This window comes from Astatotilapia calliptera, chromosome 14 (genome assembly GCF_964374335.1).
Source record: "Astatotilapia calliptera chromosome 14, fAstCal68.1, whole genome shotgun sequence".
NCBI lineage: Eukaryota > Metazoa > Chordata > Actinopteri > Cichliformes > Cichlidae > Astatotilapia > Astatotilapia calliptera.
In genome coordinates, this window is record NC_137435.1 from 21,267,426 (window position 1) to 21,288,593 (window position 21,168).

Here is a 21,168-nt window from a genome sequence, read left to right on the forward strand (position 1 = left end):
TTCTGGAAAAATTTTAACAGGAGGTTCAGGAAAGCAGTGTGTACAGCCTCAGTCAGGCGAAGACCTGCACAAGTGTGTGGTTTAAATGGCATGTCCGAGGCCACAGTGTGTGTGTGTGTGTGTGTGTGTGTGTGTGTGTGTGTGTGTGTGTGTGTGTGTGTGTGTGTGTGTGTGTGTGTGTGTGTAAACGCAGGGTGTAAGTGGCACAGAGGGAATACGTGGTAATTAAGAGAAATCTGATGCGGAGCTTCACAGTGGGGAAATTGGCTCTTGTGCATCTATTTCAGGAGGACACACACACACAGACAGAAAGCAGTGGACCAGAAACTTCATCACACCCTCATGTGTATACACACATACACACTGCACAGCACGCTTTAGGCGTCCTTTCTCAGCCCATACAGAACCAGTAAGTCAGCGTGGCTCTGGCTGCACGCCTTCCTCGGTATGCTCGGCTTTTTGTCAGCTCTGCCTTCAGTGACCCCTGCACGGACTGATGAAGGTCTTTCTCTGAGACATCATCACAAAAGACGAAATCTTTTGTTGTGCTGTCTGGGGCAGGAGAGTGGAGTAGAGTGGAGTGGAGGGGGGGTTGCGGGTTGTTGTCATATTTCCACAGCGTCCACATTTTAACAAAAACAACCACCTCACTGGCCACAACGCTAAAAGCACTGCTCATATTTGAAGTTATTCCTATTCCTGCTGCACGTCTCTCCCCCTGAATCCCGTTTAGTCGTGCTTTGTGCCTCACGGTAGCCCACCTAGCGCTTTCTAGCTAACGTTATTTGACGTGTGAGGGTCACGCTGCTGCAGCGGCTGGACAGATGCACATTAATAACGTTCACAACTAACCCAGCTAGCCGTCCTTGCTAATGTTGGCTAGCGAGGGTCTTTCCGACCTCCCCTTTAATTTAGCCTTTATTTATTTATTTTTTTGTATTTATTTATTTATTTTTACCGGAAGCTTTTTGTCGTGGCTGTCCAACCGTGAGCTTACAACACTGTTATCTGCCTGTCATTGTCTGCACAGCCCTACTAAAAACATAACGGACTCACCTTCCTCGGCGGCGGCTGCATGTTGAAGTATTGACATGAATGGTATTTCCCTTGTGAGATGTATTGTAATTCCGAGAGGATATCCAAATCAGTGTGTGGCACTAATATTTCTATGTTTTTCCCCCCCTCTTGCTTCCTGAAACAAACACCAACAAAAAGAAAGAAAAAAGCCTCCCCTCCGAACCACAGGGAGGAAAGACGGGAGTTAAATTTGTACTCCGGCGGCCATGACTGATGATAAATGGCTAGTTTATATGCAGAGCAGAAACTGGAGCTACGAGGAGAGACCGGACACGCTTGTGTCGGCTGCTGCCACTACGACAGGACTGGTGTGTTACTGTACTCTTGTGAGCAGGAGAGGGGGAGGCAAACAGGCGGAGAAGAAAAAGCAGAGGGAAGGGATGAGGAAGATATTAACGGGGAACCCCATCAGCAACTCAGCTCAAGGGCTCCACCGTGCGGGGAAGAGCAGGACAGCGCCCGTGCCTCATTAATGAAAGACGGCCATCAGGACGGGAAGAGATAATCTTTTTGTTTGCTCGTTCTCGCCCTGTGCTGGCGGTAAAATATAAGTAAAGTTGTCTTAAAGCATATAAGTCGGAAAAAAAGATTTTTAAATGTTTTATTTATTTATTCATTGTTTTTTTTACAGCCGCTCCAGCTTGCTTATAGGGGGAAGCGCAGGAGGCAGAGTCCCGCAGACCTGCATAGCAACAAGAAACCGCATTCAATCAATGGTGGAGTAGGAATAAAAACGGGATTTTGTTTCAAATAAATAAATAGACAAATTACATATATAAGTTATTTAAAACGTTTTTGCATATGACCTATTATTTCTTGGCTAGGGAGTCCTAAAAAGCGTCTAATCCACACGATTACTCACTATTATTATGTAGATTATGGCGCACGTCAAAAAATCTATAGAAAATCAGGGGGAAGACAGAGTAAAATAGGGTCACTGGGTTCATTGCTCCTGGGGAACGGTGATAAAAGTCTTGTCAAGGGTTGGCATCAGCTGCAGCTGGTATCACAGCACCCGCAAGTATGAATGCATGCATGCAGCCCGTAGCATATGCTTTTATTAGGCGTCATTGCTCGTGGTTAAAAATCGGCCAAATGCAGGAATCTGCTGCATTTCTGGGTCTTCCGTTATAACACAGTTTATATCTCGGGTCATGGACCGCTTTTCATACAAAACAAGACGTCATTTTAAGATAGTGGGGAACTGGGCTGGACATTTTTTACACAATTAATCAATTAATTCAGAAAATAATTTGAAGATTTAATTAAAAAAATCATAAACTTTAGCTTTACATGAAGAACCATTGTTCTTCTGGGATCAGGTTGTAAACGGTTGTAAGTACTTGGACACACATTTGAATCACTTCTTCCAGCCAGCTGTGTTAGCTTTATTTTTCAGGGTGGCCTCTGCAACATGAGACTAGAAATCACCCAAAAATCTTCACCATGAAGCAATATTGCATGTCACTCTGCTCACACCCCTGTCAAACTGTGTAGTTGTCCAGCTTATGGGAAAGTAAGTAAGCTTCCCATAAAAAAAAGATACAGTGATTAATGGAATAAATAGGTAAAACTAAATAAAAGCAAGTCTACGCAGGTCGGTCTTATGCTTCCTTTTTAATGCCATCAACAGTGTCCACAGATCTTAGTCCACTGGAAGCCAGTTCCACAACTTGGGAGCCACAACTTTAAAGCAAAGTCTCCTTTTGTACTTTTGTACCTAGACCTACTGTAGATACCACCAACAACCACTAATCAGCTGACCTCAGAGACCCAGTAGTCATGTATAGATGTATTAATTCACCAGGAAGCATATAGCCAAGGATCACAGAAATCTTAAATTGAACCTTAAAGTTTATGTGGAACAAGTCTAAATGGAATAAAATCAGCGTCACATGTGGGCTTTTATAGGACCTGGTGAGAAGCTTTGTGTTCTGGACCTGCTGGAAGCAACACAGAGATGATTTACTCAGGCGAATGAATAATGAATAATGGGTGATCGAGGACGCGATGACACAAAAGCGTGTATAGTCATTTCCATTTCACACTGAGACACGGTATATTTTTAAAGAGCAATGTTCTGCAGATGATTAAAAAAAACAAGTTTTAACAAGACATGCTCATCAAAACTGAACCCTCCTCTAAAAGGAACACCAGGATCTCTCATGGAGTACTGAAGATTAATAGAGTTAATGTTGTTAGGGGCACACATAAGAGTGTCAGGGTTTTTTGTGTGTGTGACAACTGATTGTTCTGAAGAACAGATGGTTTTATTTGTTTACATTCTGGGGTTTGAATGGCATGTATGAGATGTGTGCAATAGAATAAAATATAAAGGTGTTACCCAAGCTTTAGGTAACACCGCGAGATAAGGCGGCAGAAGATACCGCCTTATCTCAGAAGATACCCAGATCAACCATGTCAGAGGCAGCAGACAGACCTATCAGAACTTCACCTCCATCTCCATGTTTTAAAATATAATTTGAAACTCTACAAACAGCTGTTTCAGTAGAGTGAATCAAACTGAATTTATCCAAATTGTTTTTCAGCAGTTGACTACCTTCAGCAGTCCTAGAAGTGTAGTGCTAAAAGGCCTTTTTGAAGGGCCAGCATTGGGCTTTTGAAAAAGAGGGTGGATAACAGCCTGTTTAAATTGTGAAGGGGACACAGCCAGAGGTTAAAGAGTTGTTAACTATCCCGAGAACAACACAGCCCAGAGGTGTAAATGACCTGTTTGAACAGCTTCACCATGTGAGGTTGGTAAAATGTCAAGTGGGCAAGAAGAGGGTTTGCTGACGAGATCATATCAAAGACATCGGCCCAAAGGACGGGTCATATTTGCTCTGATATGATAGATCTTATTAACCAAGAAAGAAGGAAAGTTTTCACACTCTTCAAGCAGGAGAAACAGGATAAATGGCGTCTCTGAACTTTTGGGTTCCCTTTGCTGTTATGAATTAAGCTTGAGTGAAGCGCGAGAACATCCCGCTGGCTTGGAAGACAGAGGAAAAGACAAACTAGCTCAGAGGAATTGAGCGTTTTACTTCTTGCCTCCTACGTGTTATGTTCAAGGTTAAGGTACAGGTAATCATTCATTTACAAAGTTTCTGGAGCAGGTGAGGCATTAAGCACACTTCCTCACCTATCACACTCGTATATTTCTACACACTCTCACACACATTCGCGCACTCGGAGGAATCGCATTCATGTTCACACCTAACCTTTTGACAGCGGAACAGAGGAAAATGGCTGCCACCCACTTATGAATCGTAATTTTTGTGTTAGGATCCTGCAAGGATTGTTTTCATCTGTGATTTATTTTATAATTTGGCTTCTGCACATACATTCCTTTGGCCTTACCGAGGTAAGAGATTGTTATGTGTCTGTGCCCATAAAACAAGAAAACAAGAAATCGGTGTGTTAACAGGGGAATTTTATTCTACTGAGTGGCTCCCACTGGTGTTTAAGTGTGCATACAGTGTGCTGGCCCCCCTGTGGTGTACCGCCTAAATCTTAAACTAAAGTTAAGATTAGAACAAAGCTCAGCAGCGTGCATTTCATCACAGCCCACAGCCCTTGTTGTTAATGCAAAATCCAAAAAATCGTTAGTTTCACAGGTTAACAACCATTATTGTGGCGTGTGAGAGAAATACGTTTTATGCCCTTTGCTACATGATCATTATTAGTTAATTGTTACATATTTATAATAATTAATTCAGGAAAGTGACAAAGGAGTGGGCACTTTTGTTTGCACACTGGCAGCTTCATTGAAAATGATTGAAGAAATATAGGCATACACACCTTTTTTAATAGCATGGCCCAACTAACTGAAGCAGCTCTGTATATTTGATTTGGCAGATTTTCACACCAGATAAATGTCCTGACACAACCCTGAAAGGGATTTTTGTGTCCTCCTGGTACTGAGACAGTGATCGTTCACTTGTTAGGCAAATGTGTAAACCCAGACACTATGGAGCCACTAACAAGTAGCCTAACCAAAACTTCAGAAAACAATAGCACGGGAAAGAAAAAAGCAATAATTTCGAGTGAATAAGTTCAACTACACGTCAGATCAACGTAACCCAGAACTATTGTACTCAGCCTCAGTATGGCCAACTTCCCATGTGCATTTCTGGCTACTTTTCCTCCACAGTTTTTGAATTTACCAGTAAAAGAATAACAGTCACATTATCAAGGACCCACAATTATCATCAAACTCATAGAGGGTGATTGCTGATACTATCAAAACTGACCCGAGGGAATTTTCAAATAAGTTCAAATGATTTGTTTCTATTGGCTGGAACTCCATATAAAACACTGGGGCATGACCAAAAGGTACTTAACACGTAGTGGACCAGCACAAGCACGTACGCCAGCAACAATGTCTGTCATTTAAGTAGGTTATGTTGTGGTCTCTGCAAAGATTCCACACAGGAGTCTAAATCAGGCCTTAGGTGTGAGGGCAAATCTGATTGAGGCTTGTGCCACCTCATACCCTCCCTCTGGACACACCTCTGATGTCTTCTCCTAAGGAATTTGGGGGGTGGGGTGGGGGTGGCATGTTAAGCAAAATGCCCATTTAGTTGTTGGTGAACTAAATACTTTTACTAGTGCAGCTTATATCTATAAATAAAGATGATTATTATTATTATTACTGTTGTCATCAGTTTACAGGCTTACATTTTTACAAATTTCTTACTCTAATAATAAAAGATGATTTAAGGCCTTTTTTCATGCTAAAAAAAACTGTCTTCTTATTTTAATAATACTAAGAGTAATTCAAATATATATCTTTCTAGGTTTACCAAAGTGAGAAACATAAATATTTAACCAGTTCGAGGTGTCTGTTGGTTTTACTGAATATATGTAACATATTAGCCTCAGGCCCCAGATGCTTGCTCACTGTGGACACGCCGCAACTCGTCAAACAGTCATACGTCTTCACAACTTTTTCACTGCCTCCAGTCTCCCAGGAACACATTCAACCACAAACAACAATGTGAGGATACTTTGGACAGGATAGTCAGGATAATAGCACCCATACAGCGTGACTTACTTCATAAGCTATATGTTTTTTAGGGTTTGGGGTTTGTTTGGGGGGGGGATATTTGTGAACGGCTGTTTTACCAGAAAATAGCAGAAAGGAATTTATTGCCGAAGAGGTAAGTTCTTCTCAACTTGGTATGGCATGCACAAAAACTTAGGAGCTACAAATATGGACGCTCGGGTCTGTTATCGATTAAATTTAACACAGGGCTGTTTAGAAGAGTAAAGGAGAGAAGAACGAAAGGTTCAGAGAGAGCAAAACAACATCAGAAAGAGGAAGGGGGTGGAAGGTCTGCTGCAGGTTAACTCCTCGGTGAGCTGAGAATTTAATAAGGTTGCATGTTGTTTCTTCAGGCTCTTTCTGTCCATTGTATTGCATGGCTGAACTTGGGCTTGTCAAATAAACAGAAAAATGGCCCGAGTTTGTGTGAGCCAGCAATGTTCAGCTCACGCCACTGAAACTCTCCAAGCTGAATCTGGTTTGAGTTAAAAAGTTATTCCTCTGTTTCTGCCGCTTGCAGCTGGAGGGTTTTTTAGACAACTTTGTCATGCCCAAACAAAACATGCTTTTTTTTAATCCGCCATGGGCCACAGCTGCACCAGATATTTTCTAAAAAAGTTGTTGGTACATAAGTTGGTGAATCAGTGTCTGAAATAAACTTTGAAACTGCATCGCTGATATGTTATTCAGAGGTGTCCCGGTGTTGTTTAGGCCAGGTGGAGGAACTGTACTGTCTGTTTAAGAGCCACCGCTTACACAGAGATTCATATTTTTGAATGGAAAAAATTATCAGTTATGGTTTTAAGTAGCTCCTTCTCTTCTTTCACCCACAATTAAAGAAAGCAACAACTAATGTCTGTGAAATGTCCTTGTGCATTTTACAGAAATGAAGTGAGTCAAGCTGGATTATATTAATTTGATTGTGCAATCACAATTGGCTATTTGCCTATACTTGGTATGGCATGATATGTTGAAGCATGCCAAAGCAAATGATTCAGGGCCTCTTTAACTGATGTCATATCCTTCTAATCACAACCATTTTCTTTGTCCTTTGTGCCTAATAGTTTTTTTCTCGATAGATAGATAGATAGATAGATAGATAGATAGATAGATAGATAGATAGATAGATAGATAGATAGATAGATAGATAGATAGATAGATAGATAGATAGATAGATAGATAGATAGATAGATAGATAGATAGATAGATAACTAATTCATTCCTTTCTACAATTTTCCCCTCAGGTCTTCTCAGCATCAAGATGGCCAGCGTTGACAACAACAAGACCAACCAAACCAATTTCAGTGCCAGCTACTGTCAGTTCAATGATGATTTTAAATATATCCTCCTCCCTGTCAGCTACACCCTGGTGTTTGTGATTGGCCTAGCGCTGAACGCCACTGCGTTGTATGTGATTGTGTTCCACACCAAGCGCTGGAAGCCCTCGACCATTTATATGTTCAACCTGACAGTGTGTGACACCCTGTACATCTTCACGCTGCCATTCCTCATCTACTACTACGCCGACAAGAACGACTGGCCGTTCAGCGAACCCTTCTGCAAGCTTATACGCTTCCTGTTTTATGCCAATTTATACGGTACAGTTGTGGAAAGCTACAAACTCACACAGCGCAGTACAAAAGCTGAGCTTGACTTATTGTAGAGCAACAGCTTTGCAAGATAATATGCTGCAATACAGTATGCATTATTTGTCAGTGCAGTATGATGCAATAAGGTGTGAAATACAGTGTGTGTGTGTGTGTGTGTGTGTGTGTGTGTGTGTGTGTGTGTGTGTGTGTGTGTGTGTGTGGAGACTTTCAGCTTTAATTCAGATGAGCAGTCTCATGGCTGAGGGAGGGCCGTTCCCTTGATGTATTTTATAGGTTTACATCATAATCTTAGATGTCAGTGCAATTCAGAGAGGCCAATATTGGGCTGAAAAACCCAAATAAACCCGAAATAAATAAGAGAGAAACACAAAGCTTTAGGAGGGCCCAAATGCAGTCGTCAGCTCAGCGAAGCCAAATGAATAACTGAGTGGATGATCACAGAATTATTTCCATTGTTAAGAAAATCAACTTCACATCATCTAACCAAGTCAAAAAAAAAAATGCCTTAAGTGGTAGGAATATCATTATACACGCAAGAGACGCCTTCATGAACATAAACACTGAGGGTTTACAAACAAGGTGCAAACCACAGGTTACAATTTTTTTGTTTTGTTTTGTTTTTTTTATGATCTATTAGTTAATACAAAGAATTACACAGTAATACTAATAATTATTAGTCTATGAAAAAGGCATGCTAAGCATTCATTTTTCCCTCTCTGACAGGTTCCATCCTGTTCCTGTCCTGCATCAGCCTGCATCGGTTCGTTGGTATCTGCTATCCGGTCCGCTCCCTCAACTGGGTCAGCGCCCGCCAGGCCCGGCTGGTGTCTGTGGCAGTGTGGGCCTGTGTGTTATTCTGCCAGGCTCCTATTCTCTACTTTTCAAGAACTAGGTGATTAAATGTTTGTAACTTTATTTCTCTGTCTTCGTTTATTTTGTGAAAGTGTCTCTAATTGCATTTAAGTGTGGACTATCGACTTTTGTGGCACACCAGTTTTGTACTGTGCTTATCTTAGGTGACCCTAATGGGACACACTTAAAAGAACAGCCAAGCTTTTACTCAGGTTGAGTGCCAGACAGGGGGAGTGCCGTTTAAAGATCCGAAACAAATGCAATCTGTTATCTGCTCTGTAAGGGACGTGAACACCGAGCGAATCTGCCACGACACCACCAGTCCAGAGCTTTTCGATGACTTCCTGGTGTACAGCTCAGTCGTATCAGTGCTCATGTTCGTCTTACCCTTCATGGTGGTGATGGTTTGCTACGGCCTGATGGTGAGAAAGCTTCTAGATACTGGCTGGGGGTCTGGAGCAAGAACCGAAGAGGAAAGAGGAGGCTTAACAGCCCAGAGGTCCAAACAGAAGTCAGTAAAGATGATCATCATCGTGCTGGCAGCGTTCATGCTGTGTTTCCTCCCTTTCCACCTCACCAGGAGTCTTTACTACTTTTTTAGATACATGAGGCAGGTGAATCCAGCACAGGTGAGGACAAGCACTTCTTTAATAATAAACATGTTATGATGACTCTAAAAGATCGCTGAATGACATTTGCATCCATTCACCAGATCAGCTGCAGCTTGGTGGAAGCCTCCAGTGTGGCCTACAAGATTACACGACCTTTGGCCAGTGCCAACAGCTGCGTGGACCCCATCCTTTACTTCCTGGCAGGGCAGGATGCCCGCAGCAATCTCACTAAGAAGCGCAAACTGCCGCCACCAAAAGCAAACAGTGGAATCCAAAACTTGACAGCACAACACTAACACCATGTGACTGTTTGCCACCTGGGCTTGTGTAAGAGTAACAGACTGTTAAAGACTCGCATGTTTATCTACCACTCTCTTCCACACTGTGTTTTTCGTCCTGTCTCCCTCCCCTCACCCCCAACTGGTCGGGGCAGATAGCCGCCCCTCCCAGAGCCTGGCGCTGCTCTGAGGTTTTCTTCCTGTTAAAAGGAAGTTTTTTCTTCCCATGTGGGTCATTTTATTGTTGTTGTTGTTTTGTGTGTTTTAATGTAGAGTTTTTACCTTAAAATATAAAGCACTTCGAGGCAACTGTTGTTTTAGTTCAATATAAATAATATTCACTTAAGTTGAATTGAATTAAACATGATTGCAGGAAGGTTAATGACTCTCAGGACCACCTCCAAAGTGACAGCACCAGTGGGGGTTAAATACCTGGGACTTCCCATTAGTTTTTTTGAACAGAAGAACCTAAAAAGAAGTACTCAAAGCTACTGCCACCTGGATGGTTCAAAACCTACATAGACACACAGTATTGCATGACAGATGAGATCTCTTCAAGAGAGCACTTTTCAATCTTAAATTTGCACCAGTCGTTAGTTTAGCAGGTGCAACACTTCTGAGATGTTAATTTTACTTCAAGACAGATATTTTGTTATAGATACTATTTTTTGTTTTCTTTTTGCTAAGAATCCTAGTGAGAGCAAATTAAAGGGAAAAACCTGAAGTTTTGTTTTATTGTTAAAATACTGCAAATCAGGACAAAGGAGATTTATGATGACTGAAGATTAGAAATAAATGTCTATATTGTATTTGATTTCTGACTTAATGCATTAAATGCCTTTGGATGTATAGGGTATAAAGATAGTGTATTTATGAAAATAGAAAACTACGTGGCGTATCACAGCTGTGTGCTTAGAGAATTGATTTTATGAGTAATTTCCAGCACCTGATGTTTGTATAAGAACTAATAGGTTTTCTACTGTGAGCGTTGTTCTGACATGAAAGACAGGAATGCGTGTGTTCCCTGCAAGGGTCAACCTCACTGCAAATTTAAGGCTTGTTCTCGATGTCCCGGAGAAAAACACATGTCACAAATGTGAAGGATGTAAAAATCATGTAGTAAAGAAGAAGACATTTTTAAAATGTGGTAACTGGCAACCTGTCGAGGATTAACCCCACCTTTCGGCCTATGGCAGCTGGGATAGGGCAAGATGGATGGATGGATGGATGGATGGATGTTTTTCTTCTAATTTAAATCCATGTGTGTCCATAATTTTTTAAATCAAGGAGCCATAGGAAAAGAAGGGAATTTATAGTAACGTACAACAGTACAGACTCAAGTATCCCTTTAATCTACAGTGAACCACTAGGGGGTGACAACCCCCCACAAGTTCATCATGGTTCAAGCAATCCCATCAAATATTTTGCCATTTTATAATCTAGCCTCACACAAATCTCAACTCTCACATACTCACCAACTCCAGACACCACAAAGCCACACAGCAGTGCAACACCAAACCAGATAGCATTTAAAATACCTCTTTATTTTAAAAGTAAAAACATCATACAGGGAAAAAACTGCAATATTATATAAATGCATGCAAGCTGATGAGATGAATATTTAAATCCTTCCCTCTTTTCAGCAACACTTCAGCTTGAATACGTTTCATGATAACTGTAGTCTGAGTGAGAAAGTTACTAAAAACAAATCAAAAGAAAACATGTAACGCAGTCAATAAATACCCTTCCCTCCAGACATACTGTCATATTCCTTGTCACAACATAATAAGAAAATATGAAAATGAGCAGTTAAAAAAAGCCTCTATCATTATAGTACACGCTTGAAAACCCAGGAGGATGTAAACTAAAGCCAACTGAGCTCGCATGACTGAGGCATTTAAACCGCTAATTCTCTGCAGCCACTGGTGGGTTTATTGAATTAAACTATAAAATAAAAAAAATAAATAAATATGTGCGTGTGTGTCTGTGTGTGTGTGTTTATAGAAGTGGTTTCTTTGAATTTTGAAGATTGCATAGCTATAGAGTGTTTTCATGAATAGAAGAGGAAACTGTAACAGCTGAAGGAAAAAGCACTGAGATGTTGCACCCAAATGATAGAAAAATAACAAATATCATGTTAAACTTATGCTGCACTTCAGCCTTCGGGCTTATGCATGGTAGTGTGGTAGCATTTGCTGGGTTTTTTTTCTAACTTTTTCCTTTTTTTAAAATGATAAACCACAAATGTCACTCGCTGGTGCAGTGCAGTTGTCTTTCCCATTATAAGGGATCTAACGTATCACCTCATGCATACTTTAAAATTACAAAACGCCATGTTTGTCTAAACCCACCCATATTTACATATGTACATGTTTATTTACATGTTTTCTTCTACAAAAGCGAGACCCACCCCTGTAACTACTCTTTCACTCTAATGACGACAGCAGCTGGGAATGAGCCAATGGGCTGCGGCGTCATTAAAAATGCTCCGATATAGCCTGAGGTGCCCCTCTTAAAGAAAAATCGGTACATCCCGAAAATGTAAATCTCGCCATTTTTATTTGGTTTTATTTTTTACTCTAAAAGGTTTTAACTGAGTGAGCAAGTGAGGTCTGAAACCTCCTCAGTTTTGGTGTCAGCAAAATTACTTATATTTAATTATTTAAACATATAACATTAAAATAAAATTAAAACATACCTTTTTTTAAATAATGAAGTGTCAAATGATCCAGATTTCTTATTTTTATTTGGCTTATTAGCCAACTGTGGTGCTAAAAAACTCATATGCTCATTGATGTTGCAAACCACAGGCTGATAGGCGGAGATTTTCTGTTTTTTATGGTGCATTCTTAGAAATTATTATTATTTTTGTTGTTTTGTTTTTTCTTTTTTTTAAATGGAAGCACTCCTTTTTAAAAAAAAAAAAAAGTCCAGGAGTGCATTTGTGTATAATACACGCTTCCCTCTTTCTAGTGTCAGTTATTGTTAACCGCTCTGTCCTTGCATGTCTCGCGACCCGTTTCTGTTCGGATGTAGCTGTGATGCCTCTGATGCGGCATCCGATACGTCTAAAATACAATAACCTGCCTATGTAATAATAAATACAGTTATATTCCTATTATTGCATTATTAGAAACAACTACTTCCAGCAGCAGGTGGTTGTGGTTTATCGGTGTCAGTCAACTAAATAAAACACCCTTGGTGTCAGCGGGTCAAGCCGTCGCCGGTGAATGAGGTCATCTTCAGCGAGGTAGCAATATCGTCCCTTCACCTGCAAACATGAATGAAAAACAAAATTAATTTTGATATTTTTGTCATTTTAAATAAATCTCAATTTGATTTGACTAAATCTAACCAATTGTCAAGACTACATCAGTCGCTGGTCAGTACAGTCTTCAAGTGCTGGCAGTGCACAGAGGAAATGAAACAGAAAGAAACAGCATGGATAGAAAGAGAGGCCAAAACTTCTTGCTGTGTTTGGAGTTCCTACCTCCGGATGCCAGATGAGGAAGACAAGGAGAAGGACTTCCCACCGAAGAAGGAGTTCCTTTGCTCCTGGGATGCTCTCTTGGTCTCCACTGTGCATGGCTTCTGCTCCGGGATCTGAGCAACTTGAAATCTGTGAATCAACATATAACATAACCATTATTACATTCAGAAAACAACCCTATTATGACATTGCCTTGTCTGCGCGTTAGTACCTGTGTCCTCCTGTGTGTTATGTAAATGTTAGTGAACACAGTACAAAGGTGCACACAGGTGTTCTCAAATTTAAACAGCAGAATTGTCACACCATCTCCTCCTTTACTAAATCCCTGATTCTTCTCTGTAGTCTTCCTCTTTTCCTCCTGCCATATATCCACTATCACTCCTGTGCACATGTTCAAACCGTCTCAGCCTTGACTCTCTGACTTTGTCTCCAGTTAATTCAATTTTTACTTGGGATCAACTGAGATAGGCTCCCCCTCACCTTCCTCAACCCAAACCACAAACACCCAGAACTGGATAAATTGTGAATGTAGGAAAGCCTCTGAAGTTACACTGGAACATCTCTCCAGCAAAAAATGGAATAACACAGTGAGAACATTTTGGGATGAATTCAAAGGTGCCTTCTTTTTTAGTCCATTGTAATTCAAAAAACCACAGACATCCCATTGTTAAGGAGTCTAATGTAAGTGCAGTTGGATTTTCTGAGCACTGCCCTTCTCTTCTCCTCTGTCCTCATAAATTCTCCTTGATACCTTCCCTTCACCTCTTGATGCGTTCCATGCAGGTCAAAGAAAAGTAGTTAGAAAAAGGAGGTAGGGGTTCATTTTTTTGGACTAATCAACTGCATAATTAGTCTTCGTGCCTTTTTAAGTGTATTTAAGTGTGTTTCTCTTGTGCATCGTCATGGTTACTTTCTGTGATTTTCCAGCCCACCTTCATTGTTTTCACCCACTGCTGATTGAATCCCTGTGCTCTGCGTCCTGTTGTGCAATCAGTCCCCTGTGTGTACCTATAGTCCTGCCTTTTCCTGTGTCCTCAGTCAAGATATCTTCCGTGTTAACTTGTCCTGTTGTTTGAACTTTGTTTTCTGACAATAAAGGCTCCTCTTTCACAACCCTGCCTGCCTCTGAGTCCTCTCCACCTCCTTCACGTCACTCGATTACACCGACCCTGGAAAATCGCCGCTGTGATGTAACAAGTGAGAGCTCATTTATTTTTGCTGGTGCAACTGTATAGGTGGTGGTATACAATTCAAATCCATGACCTCAGTAAAAACCACCAATACTATTATTGTCAGTGATGCTGGGTACTTTCAGTAACAGCAAACAAAAATTTAAATGCTACAGGAAAGTTTAACTATGTCAAAGTGAAGCCTGTGAACAGCACCCAGCTACATGTATTTAGTAAAGTGTTATAAAGTGCACGTACCTTCCTACAGACAATACTGTGAGCTCTCCTTCCTTTTTCTCCTTCACTTCACTTCCTTCCATCTTCTCCTGTACAGTTTTTGGCACAGCGGCTTGTGTATGGTGTGTATTCACGCACTCTCCACCCAGCAGGGGGCTCTTCTGCTGGTCGGAGGATGTGTCCAGGGAGGGCAGGATGAGACTCTGGGGGGGCTTCAGGGGATCTTTGAGAGAATCCAGGGGTGGAATGAGAACAGGGGGCCATTTTTTCTGGGCGCAACGGGTGCAGCGGTAACCATGTCTGGGGGCCAGGCCAGAGAGGCCGGAGATGGTGTGGTGGTGAGACTGATGAGGGCAGAGCCTGGGAAGGGAGCGGAATTGGGATAAGGGAGACAGCATCGGGAACCTGGGGGAGGAAAATTAGATTTATTAAAAACTAAAAACTGATGTTGACATATTCAGTTTAGACAAATCGTAAGTGGAGGTTACATCCAAATACCACAAAATAATCTACAAAAGGATTGTAAAAAGGCCATTTAGACTAGTGATGGTAAGAAAAGTGTTGGTTATAATACTAAACTGTACTAAGCTTTCCAGAATATCCTAGCATGGTACTGGCACATCCCTAATATTGGTCCTGGACACAATCACTGCTAGAATGTGGCACAAAATAAATAAATATGTCCAATCACAGCAGCGATCACTGCTCTGTGTCAATATAAAATCATTTAGCAACTCAAATCTAAAGTTTTCATCTGTTGGTACAGAGCTTGTTGGTTTGTGTGTCTTTTCATTGTTCACTTTTTATTTTTTGCAGGGGAAGGCAGAGCAAAAGAGACGAGCGCTGTATGGGAGAGCTACAGTGAACCCAAATAACCTGTGCAAAACCTCCCACCACACGCATCCAGATACCGATCTGAAAGCTTTCCGGAACAGTCTGTATATATCTGTGTGTGTGTGTGTGTGTGTGTGTGTGTGTGTGTGTGTGTGTGTGTGTGTGTGTGTGTGTGAGAGAGAGAGAATGTTCTGGCATCTAAAGATCACATGTGACAGAACCACTGAGCAGCAGTGCACAGCCACAGGCCCCAGAAACGTCTGCACTGAAATAAATTAGATCTAATGCTCATCATGTCATCACATCATTAATTTAGTCTTTCGTGGGGTTTACAGGTGACAAATTATGATTGGGGTAAATGTGGCATCACTGTCGAAGCAATAATCAAAGCCCTGCAGTGCAGACTGTTATAAAGTGGCATTCTCTCGAGCCTCATCGATTAAACTCTGGGAACTTGAGCAATTTTGGCTTATGTTACAACCTCAGGTTCTTACCATAAAATGCACTCAGTCATATCAAATGCGTGGCTTGAAGCTGTGTGACAGACTCATGACTAGACGGCTGTAAACTGTGTTAGCAGCTGGTTTCAAGCCTCGGCGAGTGAGTGAGTCACTCCCAGTTATCAGGCTCCTGAGGAAATGTAGCCGACACAGTCACAATAATGTGCGCTCCTAAGTGAATGTTTTAGCATTTGTTTTAGTTAAAGAGCTTAAATGAAACTAATAATGTCCAGACTGAACTACTGGAATATTAACATGAGAGTAGCATGTGGACTTATAGCCCTATAAATTCAAGTTTAGGTCTCCATGCTCAGTGCAAGCGTATGAAAATGTATCTGCACTGCTCCCATTTCTGCCGATACATCCTCCCACACGCACTTTTCTCTTGACGAGCGCCTCTCTTTCTCTCTCCCAGACTTCCCCTTTGCCATCTCGTTAAGTGTGACCTTGGGCAGCATGACTGAGCAAATGCATGTGATGATTTGTGGTTGTGCAAGTGCGCGCGTGCGGTCTCGTACTTGATTGACGAGCCTTTGCTCATAGCCATCTCTTTGGTCTCGTACTCCAGCAGCAGTTCCTCCAGCGCAGCAGCATTTTCTGAAGCAAGCACACATATACACATTTAGCTATAATGCCAGCTACTCAAACTATAGATCAGAGTAATTAAACACCTCCTGCCTGTGAAAATGTAATTCAGGAGTTTATTAGAAGTGCATAAATAAGGTGGATGTAATTGATGCAGGAAACTTGGAGAGGAAAGCCAAGCTACTGTGTATATCTTGGGCCAATTGGGCCATTTATCACTTTAGTAGTAATAAGCTGCGGACAAAGCTGAAACTCTCATTTGCTGTTTATTATAATTTTTAGGCTACTTGCCATCTGTTAAATAAATGCACAAATTATATGCGATGTCACTGTTAGTATTTACCTTTCTTCTCGGTAATGAGGCGAACCAGAACACTGATGGTGTCTTCATTCAGGTCATCGGATATGTAGGGACAGGTGTTACCTAAAGTAAGGCAGAAGCAATGTTAATAAACAGAGATTTTCCAGTATTGTTTATGTATGTACTGCTTTTATTGCACTGCTTGTCACTTTTAACACTGTTCAAGGGACACTCTGATTGATACGGGTGGATGTAGATGGCCCCCTGCCACTCACCATCCCATAATAGTACAGCATAGTGAGGCAGCTGAGTGGAGAGCAATGACGATAAAGGGGAGAGAGGGAGATTCGCTCACTCAGCAGTTATGCGTTGTTCAGCACTGCTGAGCTGTGTGTGTGTGTGTGATGTACCAGGCCCACAGTACCAGATGACAATGCGTATGTGTGTGTGTTAAAGAGCACAATGTGACAATATAGATGCCAAATGCGACTGTGCATGCGTATTTCTGTCTTTCTTGCATAAGCAGCATTAGGCTGTTGTTGGACCGTAACAATAGCTCTGTCTCCACAGTGCCTGTTGCTACGCGAGCATAACAGCATCAGTTTCACAGGGTGGCAGTTGTTCTCGTCTCTTTAATACTCCAACAAAGTCACAGCCTGATATCAAGTTTCACGTTTAATAGTGGAAATACCTTCTACCTCTACTTATGCCTTTATTGGTTGTTCTACTTCTTGTCTTTGTCCTACCACGTCTACGATTCACTGATTGTCTTCCATCTGTGCCCTGCTTCCTTACCCGTATTCCACATTTTAGTCCATTATGTAGTTCTGGTTGGTATCTACTTTACATTTTTTTAATGTTTCTTTTTTTGATTAGTTATCTGTTTAAACGTTTCCCCCATGTCAGCATTTTGGTCTTTTTTTCTTTAGAACAATGAATAGCATTACAGTCTAACTTCTCACCAGGGGCAGATCTAATGGATAACAAGCCTTCAATACATAAATTACAGTACATCACAGCAGCACACGAGTCTCAATTTGCTTAATAATCATCATAAGTTTAGGCTTATGATTAAAAAAAATTATGTTTGCATCTAGGTTTACTGTAAATGCAGCAGTTCTGTGTTAACGGTCAACAGCTCACTTCTACCTTTTCCTGTGTGCACTCATGCTTGAGCAACTGCAGAGTTGCATCTACTGTAGCATCAACCCTGCATTTGCCCTTTCTGTTCCCCCCTCAGATTTTAAGGTCGATGCATTCTCCAGTGAAGCAAACTGTGCTCAGTCCTGCATAGTCAGAGTTGCCACCGCAGCATCTGATTTTAGCCCTGCCGAGCTAAGCTTGGCCTTGCTACCCCCATGGGTATTTCCTCTCAGATGGAATGATGGAAAAAAGTGCTGGAGTAAGAAGTTCCTCTAACCTTAGGCCAGTCAGGACTACAGTGTGCAGACAGGTAAGTGCACTGTGACAATGAATGTTACATAACAAGAAGAGAGCTGTCATTGCTTTATATGCAGCCTCTTACTGTACCTAACTTCTTCTGCATCATCAGCCCTTAAAGCATGAGTCGAATGTGGCAATGATGGTGATTAGAGGTCTTATATTGAAGTTGGAATTCTTCCTCATGCATGAGGTCTTCTGCTAATCATCACTGAGGACCTCATACATGAACCACTGTTATCTGCTTTATGTCCTAACGAGATTGTTCACTTGCATGCTTTCTGCATGCTTTTTCATGCTTTTTGCAAAATGCAAAATTAAAAAGCAAATCACTATCCACTATCCCACAGATTATCAGGTCAACACTGCAATCTATATAAAAATGAATTACCTGTTTATTTTAAAAATGGATAGAGGAAGAAAAAAGGAAAGAGAATAACCCAGAGAATCAAGGAGAGAGGGCAGAGGAGAAGGAAGGACAGGAGAAATGAAGAGACCGACATAAACAGTGAGTCGAGGTACCCGATTGAATTATTGATCTAGCTGGGAAAGGAGAGATGAATTGATAGTATCGTGTTCAGATGAGAAGAGAGGGGCATGTTAGAGAGGCAGGAAACCGGATCAATGGAGAGCAGAAGGAATGATGAAATAGCAGAAGAGGGATGGAGTTCAGGGAGTTTCCCTTCAGGTGCAAGAAGGGCTTAAATTTCACAACAAGATGCAAAGAGAGAAAGAAACCAAGGTGATACTAAAACAAATAGGCAGAGAGCACAGAGAGCACCGACTGTTGCTTTGACCCCTGGCTATTCTCATGCGCGCATGCATTCCTCCATAGATCACCCTGGCCTCCACTACACAGGCGTAGCTACATAGGCTGCTACAGCTGTAAACTTCTCATCCTCCTATGAGGGCACATAAAAATGCAAAAAGAACCACTAATAGAAGGAGTAAGTGAGCGAAAAATAACCATTTGTTTGCATGCTGTAGCTAAGGTGGCAGAGCAGGTTAGCCACTAAGGTCGAAGGTCGGTGGTTCGATCCCAGGCTGCCTCCTGGCTGCCAAATATCCTTGGGCAAGATACTAACCCCATGTTTGCCTACTGGTGGTGGTCAGAGGGCCCGGTGGCGCCAGTGTCCGGCAGCCTCGCCTCTGTCAGTGCGCCCCAGGGCGGCTGTGGCTACAATGTAGCTTGCCATCGCCGGTGTGTGAATGGGTGAATGACTGAATGTAGTGTGAAGCGCTTTGGGGTCCTTAGGGACTAGAAAATGCAGGCCATTTACCATGTTTGCAGTTATGGAAAACGCTGTAAATGAAACAACAGGTGTTGCACAAACACTTGACGTGAGGCATGCTGTCACACAGTCGGATCTGTCGAGGGTGCAGCTGCGCTCTGACGCTCCCGATTCCATGCAGGTTTCCTAAGAGCCTTGCACCATCAGGTGAGCGAAGGAAAAGCCAGCTTAGCCTTTAAGTCTGCTTATTTATCTGCACCAAATGGCTGTAACAAACTGCGTGTCGTGTATGCTGTCTGGCTGCTGCAGAACTTGTGCAACAGTGGATTCTAATAAATTAAAACACAAAGTAGGTTACTGTAGAGTGTGGCAAGCTCACTCCAGCTCATTAGTGTGTGTGGTTTGTTTCATAAATGCAGGTTAGCAATCTGGTTATCTAGAAAAGTACAATCTGTAAAAGTGGAACTGATTATTACTCCACATTCTTCACAGCATCTTTTCACCACCACCCCCCAACAACCCTAAACAAAACACTTTTTATGCGTTTTGTGACACAACTGAATAAAATAAAAGCTGCCTGGAGGTGTGTGCCTCCCATGTGACCTTTTACAGAAAACTAGAAACCTAGTAGGTACAGTACATCCAGTACAATAGAAGCATAAAGGAAAGAAATGAGTGCATTTCTCAGTTGCGTGCACAGAGAAAGAGGAAGAAAGACGTTGCCTAAGTGAGTACTCTCTTAAAGGGCTAATTTGGCTCACAGGGTGAAAAAAAATACATTTAAGCACTTCAAACAAGATTATGCAAACAACAGAGAATGGGTATGGTAACTCATACAACCTTTCTCTTGGATTAATTTCTACGTCTCTTTCAATTAACGCCCCTCCCCTCTGTATCTTTTTCTTCTCCTGCCCTCCCTGACTCTTTTTATGCTTTCTGCGTTGACGCAAGTCCGTTTCTCTGACGTTGGCGGGCGAAGAGGTTGACGAGAATGCCCCACTTTACCTTTTCAAATAGGAGCATTACATTAAAACAATACCTGCTTAGCTAATTACAGCATGTAATGTCCCCTGTGAGGTCAAAGTTCAAAGCAGCTAAGATGAGAAAAAGAAATAAAACAGCCTCACACATGGACTCGCGTGCAGTTACATAAAAAACATATGGGGACTGAGTGCACATGCAAAGGCGCTGCCCTTTGAGCTGGGCTGGTTTCACTCTTGACAGGGAAACTTGACCACATCGTGTGCATGCCAAGTGTGCTAATTTGGCATTTTTATGGTCAAACGCGACAACAGCCTGAACTTAAATGCTACTTTCCTATTTTGCTCCCATTACTGTGATTTTCTCTCAGCAGCCTTCCCATCTCTCACCTTCTTTCTGCGGTGTGGCAGTCTCTTCATCTCCTCCCTCCTTCTCACCGGTGCAGCGGTATCCCTTTTTCTTTAGGATGTTGCAGATGAGGATACCCAGCAGGCCCATCACACAGAAGACGGGCACCAGGGCAAACACGGCGTACTCTGCTGTCTTTTCCTCAGCGCTGCGCACCACTGTGCTGTTGGCCGGTCCTCCTGCTCCACCAGACTGACCGTTACCCACATTACGGACCACTCTGACATGCAACCCTTCTGAGAGGAAAGAGGGGAAGAAGAGCGAAAAACATCAGAGAAGTAGGCAGCGTGATAGCAGAAATCAGTTCACTAAAAGCAAGTTAAGACACGGTAATCTGCAGAAGCATGCTTACTTTTCACGCAGGGACTTTGGGTGGAAACTTGCCCAGCGGCAGAGGAGTGAAACCTGTGAATGGATGAAAAAGAACCAAAAAGAGCCTAATTAGAGAGATGGATGAAGAGAAAAACACGAGGGGCTGTGTAACAGTGAAAGAATGAATCAGCGGTTTTAGCTTGT

General features: G+C 42.0%; 3 protein-coding genes across 6 annotated transcripts in view; 1 reads left to right on the forward strand and 2 right to left on the reverse strand.

Moving 5' to 3' along the window:
- Window positions 1-1,658, reverse strand: part of fchsd2 (FCH and double SH3 domains 2) — a 75,955-nt gene extending 74,297 nt beyond the window's left edge. For both annotated transcript variants that reach the window (XM_026191269.2, XM_026191267.2), the window contains exon 1: window positions 1,057-1,658. In XM_026191269.2, the coding sequence (XP_026047054.2) occupies window positions 1,057-1,077 (21 nt within the window). In that variant the 5' untranslated portion in view covers window positions 1,078-1,658. The remainder of the gene's footprint in view (window positions 1-1,056) is intronic.
- Window positions 1,659-6,044: 4,386 nt separating this feature from the next.
- On the forward strand, window positions 6,045-10,289 carry p2ry2.1 (purinergic receptor P2Y2, tandem duplicate 1). Its single transcript, XM_026191270.2, has 5 exons — window positions 6,045-6,239; window positions 7,369-7,722; window positions 8,458-8,626; window positions 8,870-9,215; window positions 9,299-10,289. Exons 2-5 carry the CDS (start codon window positions 7,386-7,388, stop codon window positions 9,491-9,493), a joined length of 1,047 nt encoding a protein of 348 aa, XP_026047055.1. The 5' UTR covers window positions 6,045-6,239; window positions 7,369-7,385; the 3' UTR covers window positions 9,494-10,289.
- A 709-nt stretch (window positions 10,290-10,998) lies between these two features.
- relt (RELT TNF receptor) overlaps window positions 10,999-21,168 on the reverse strand; it is a 28,873-nt gene continuing 18,703 nt past the window's right edge. The window contains exons 5-11 of one of the 3 annotated variants that reach the window (XM_026192914.2): window positions 21,005-21,057; window positions 20,634-20,885; window positions 16,634-16,714; window positions 16,224-16,302; window positions 14,393-14,776; window positions 12,966-13,094; window positions 10,999-12,746 (exon numbers count right to left, since the gene is read on the reverse strand). In XM_026192914.2, the coding sequence (XP_026048699.1) occupies window positions 12,743-12,746; window positions 12,966-13,094; window positions 14,393-14,776; window positions 16,224-16,302; window positions 16,634-16,714; window positions 20,634-20,885; window positions 21,005-21,057 (982 nt within the window). In that variant the 3' untranslated portion in view covers window positions 10,999-12,742. Of the gene's footprint in view, window positions 12,747-12,961; window positions 13,095-14,392; window positions 14,777-16,223; window positions 16,303-16,633; window positions 16,715-20,633; window positions 20,889-21,004; window positions 21,058-21,168 lie in introns of those variants that run through there. The other 2 variants (XM_026192913.2, XM_080288735.1) reach the window with 2 other exon arrangements.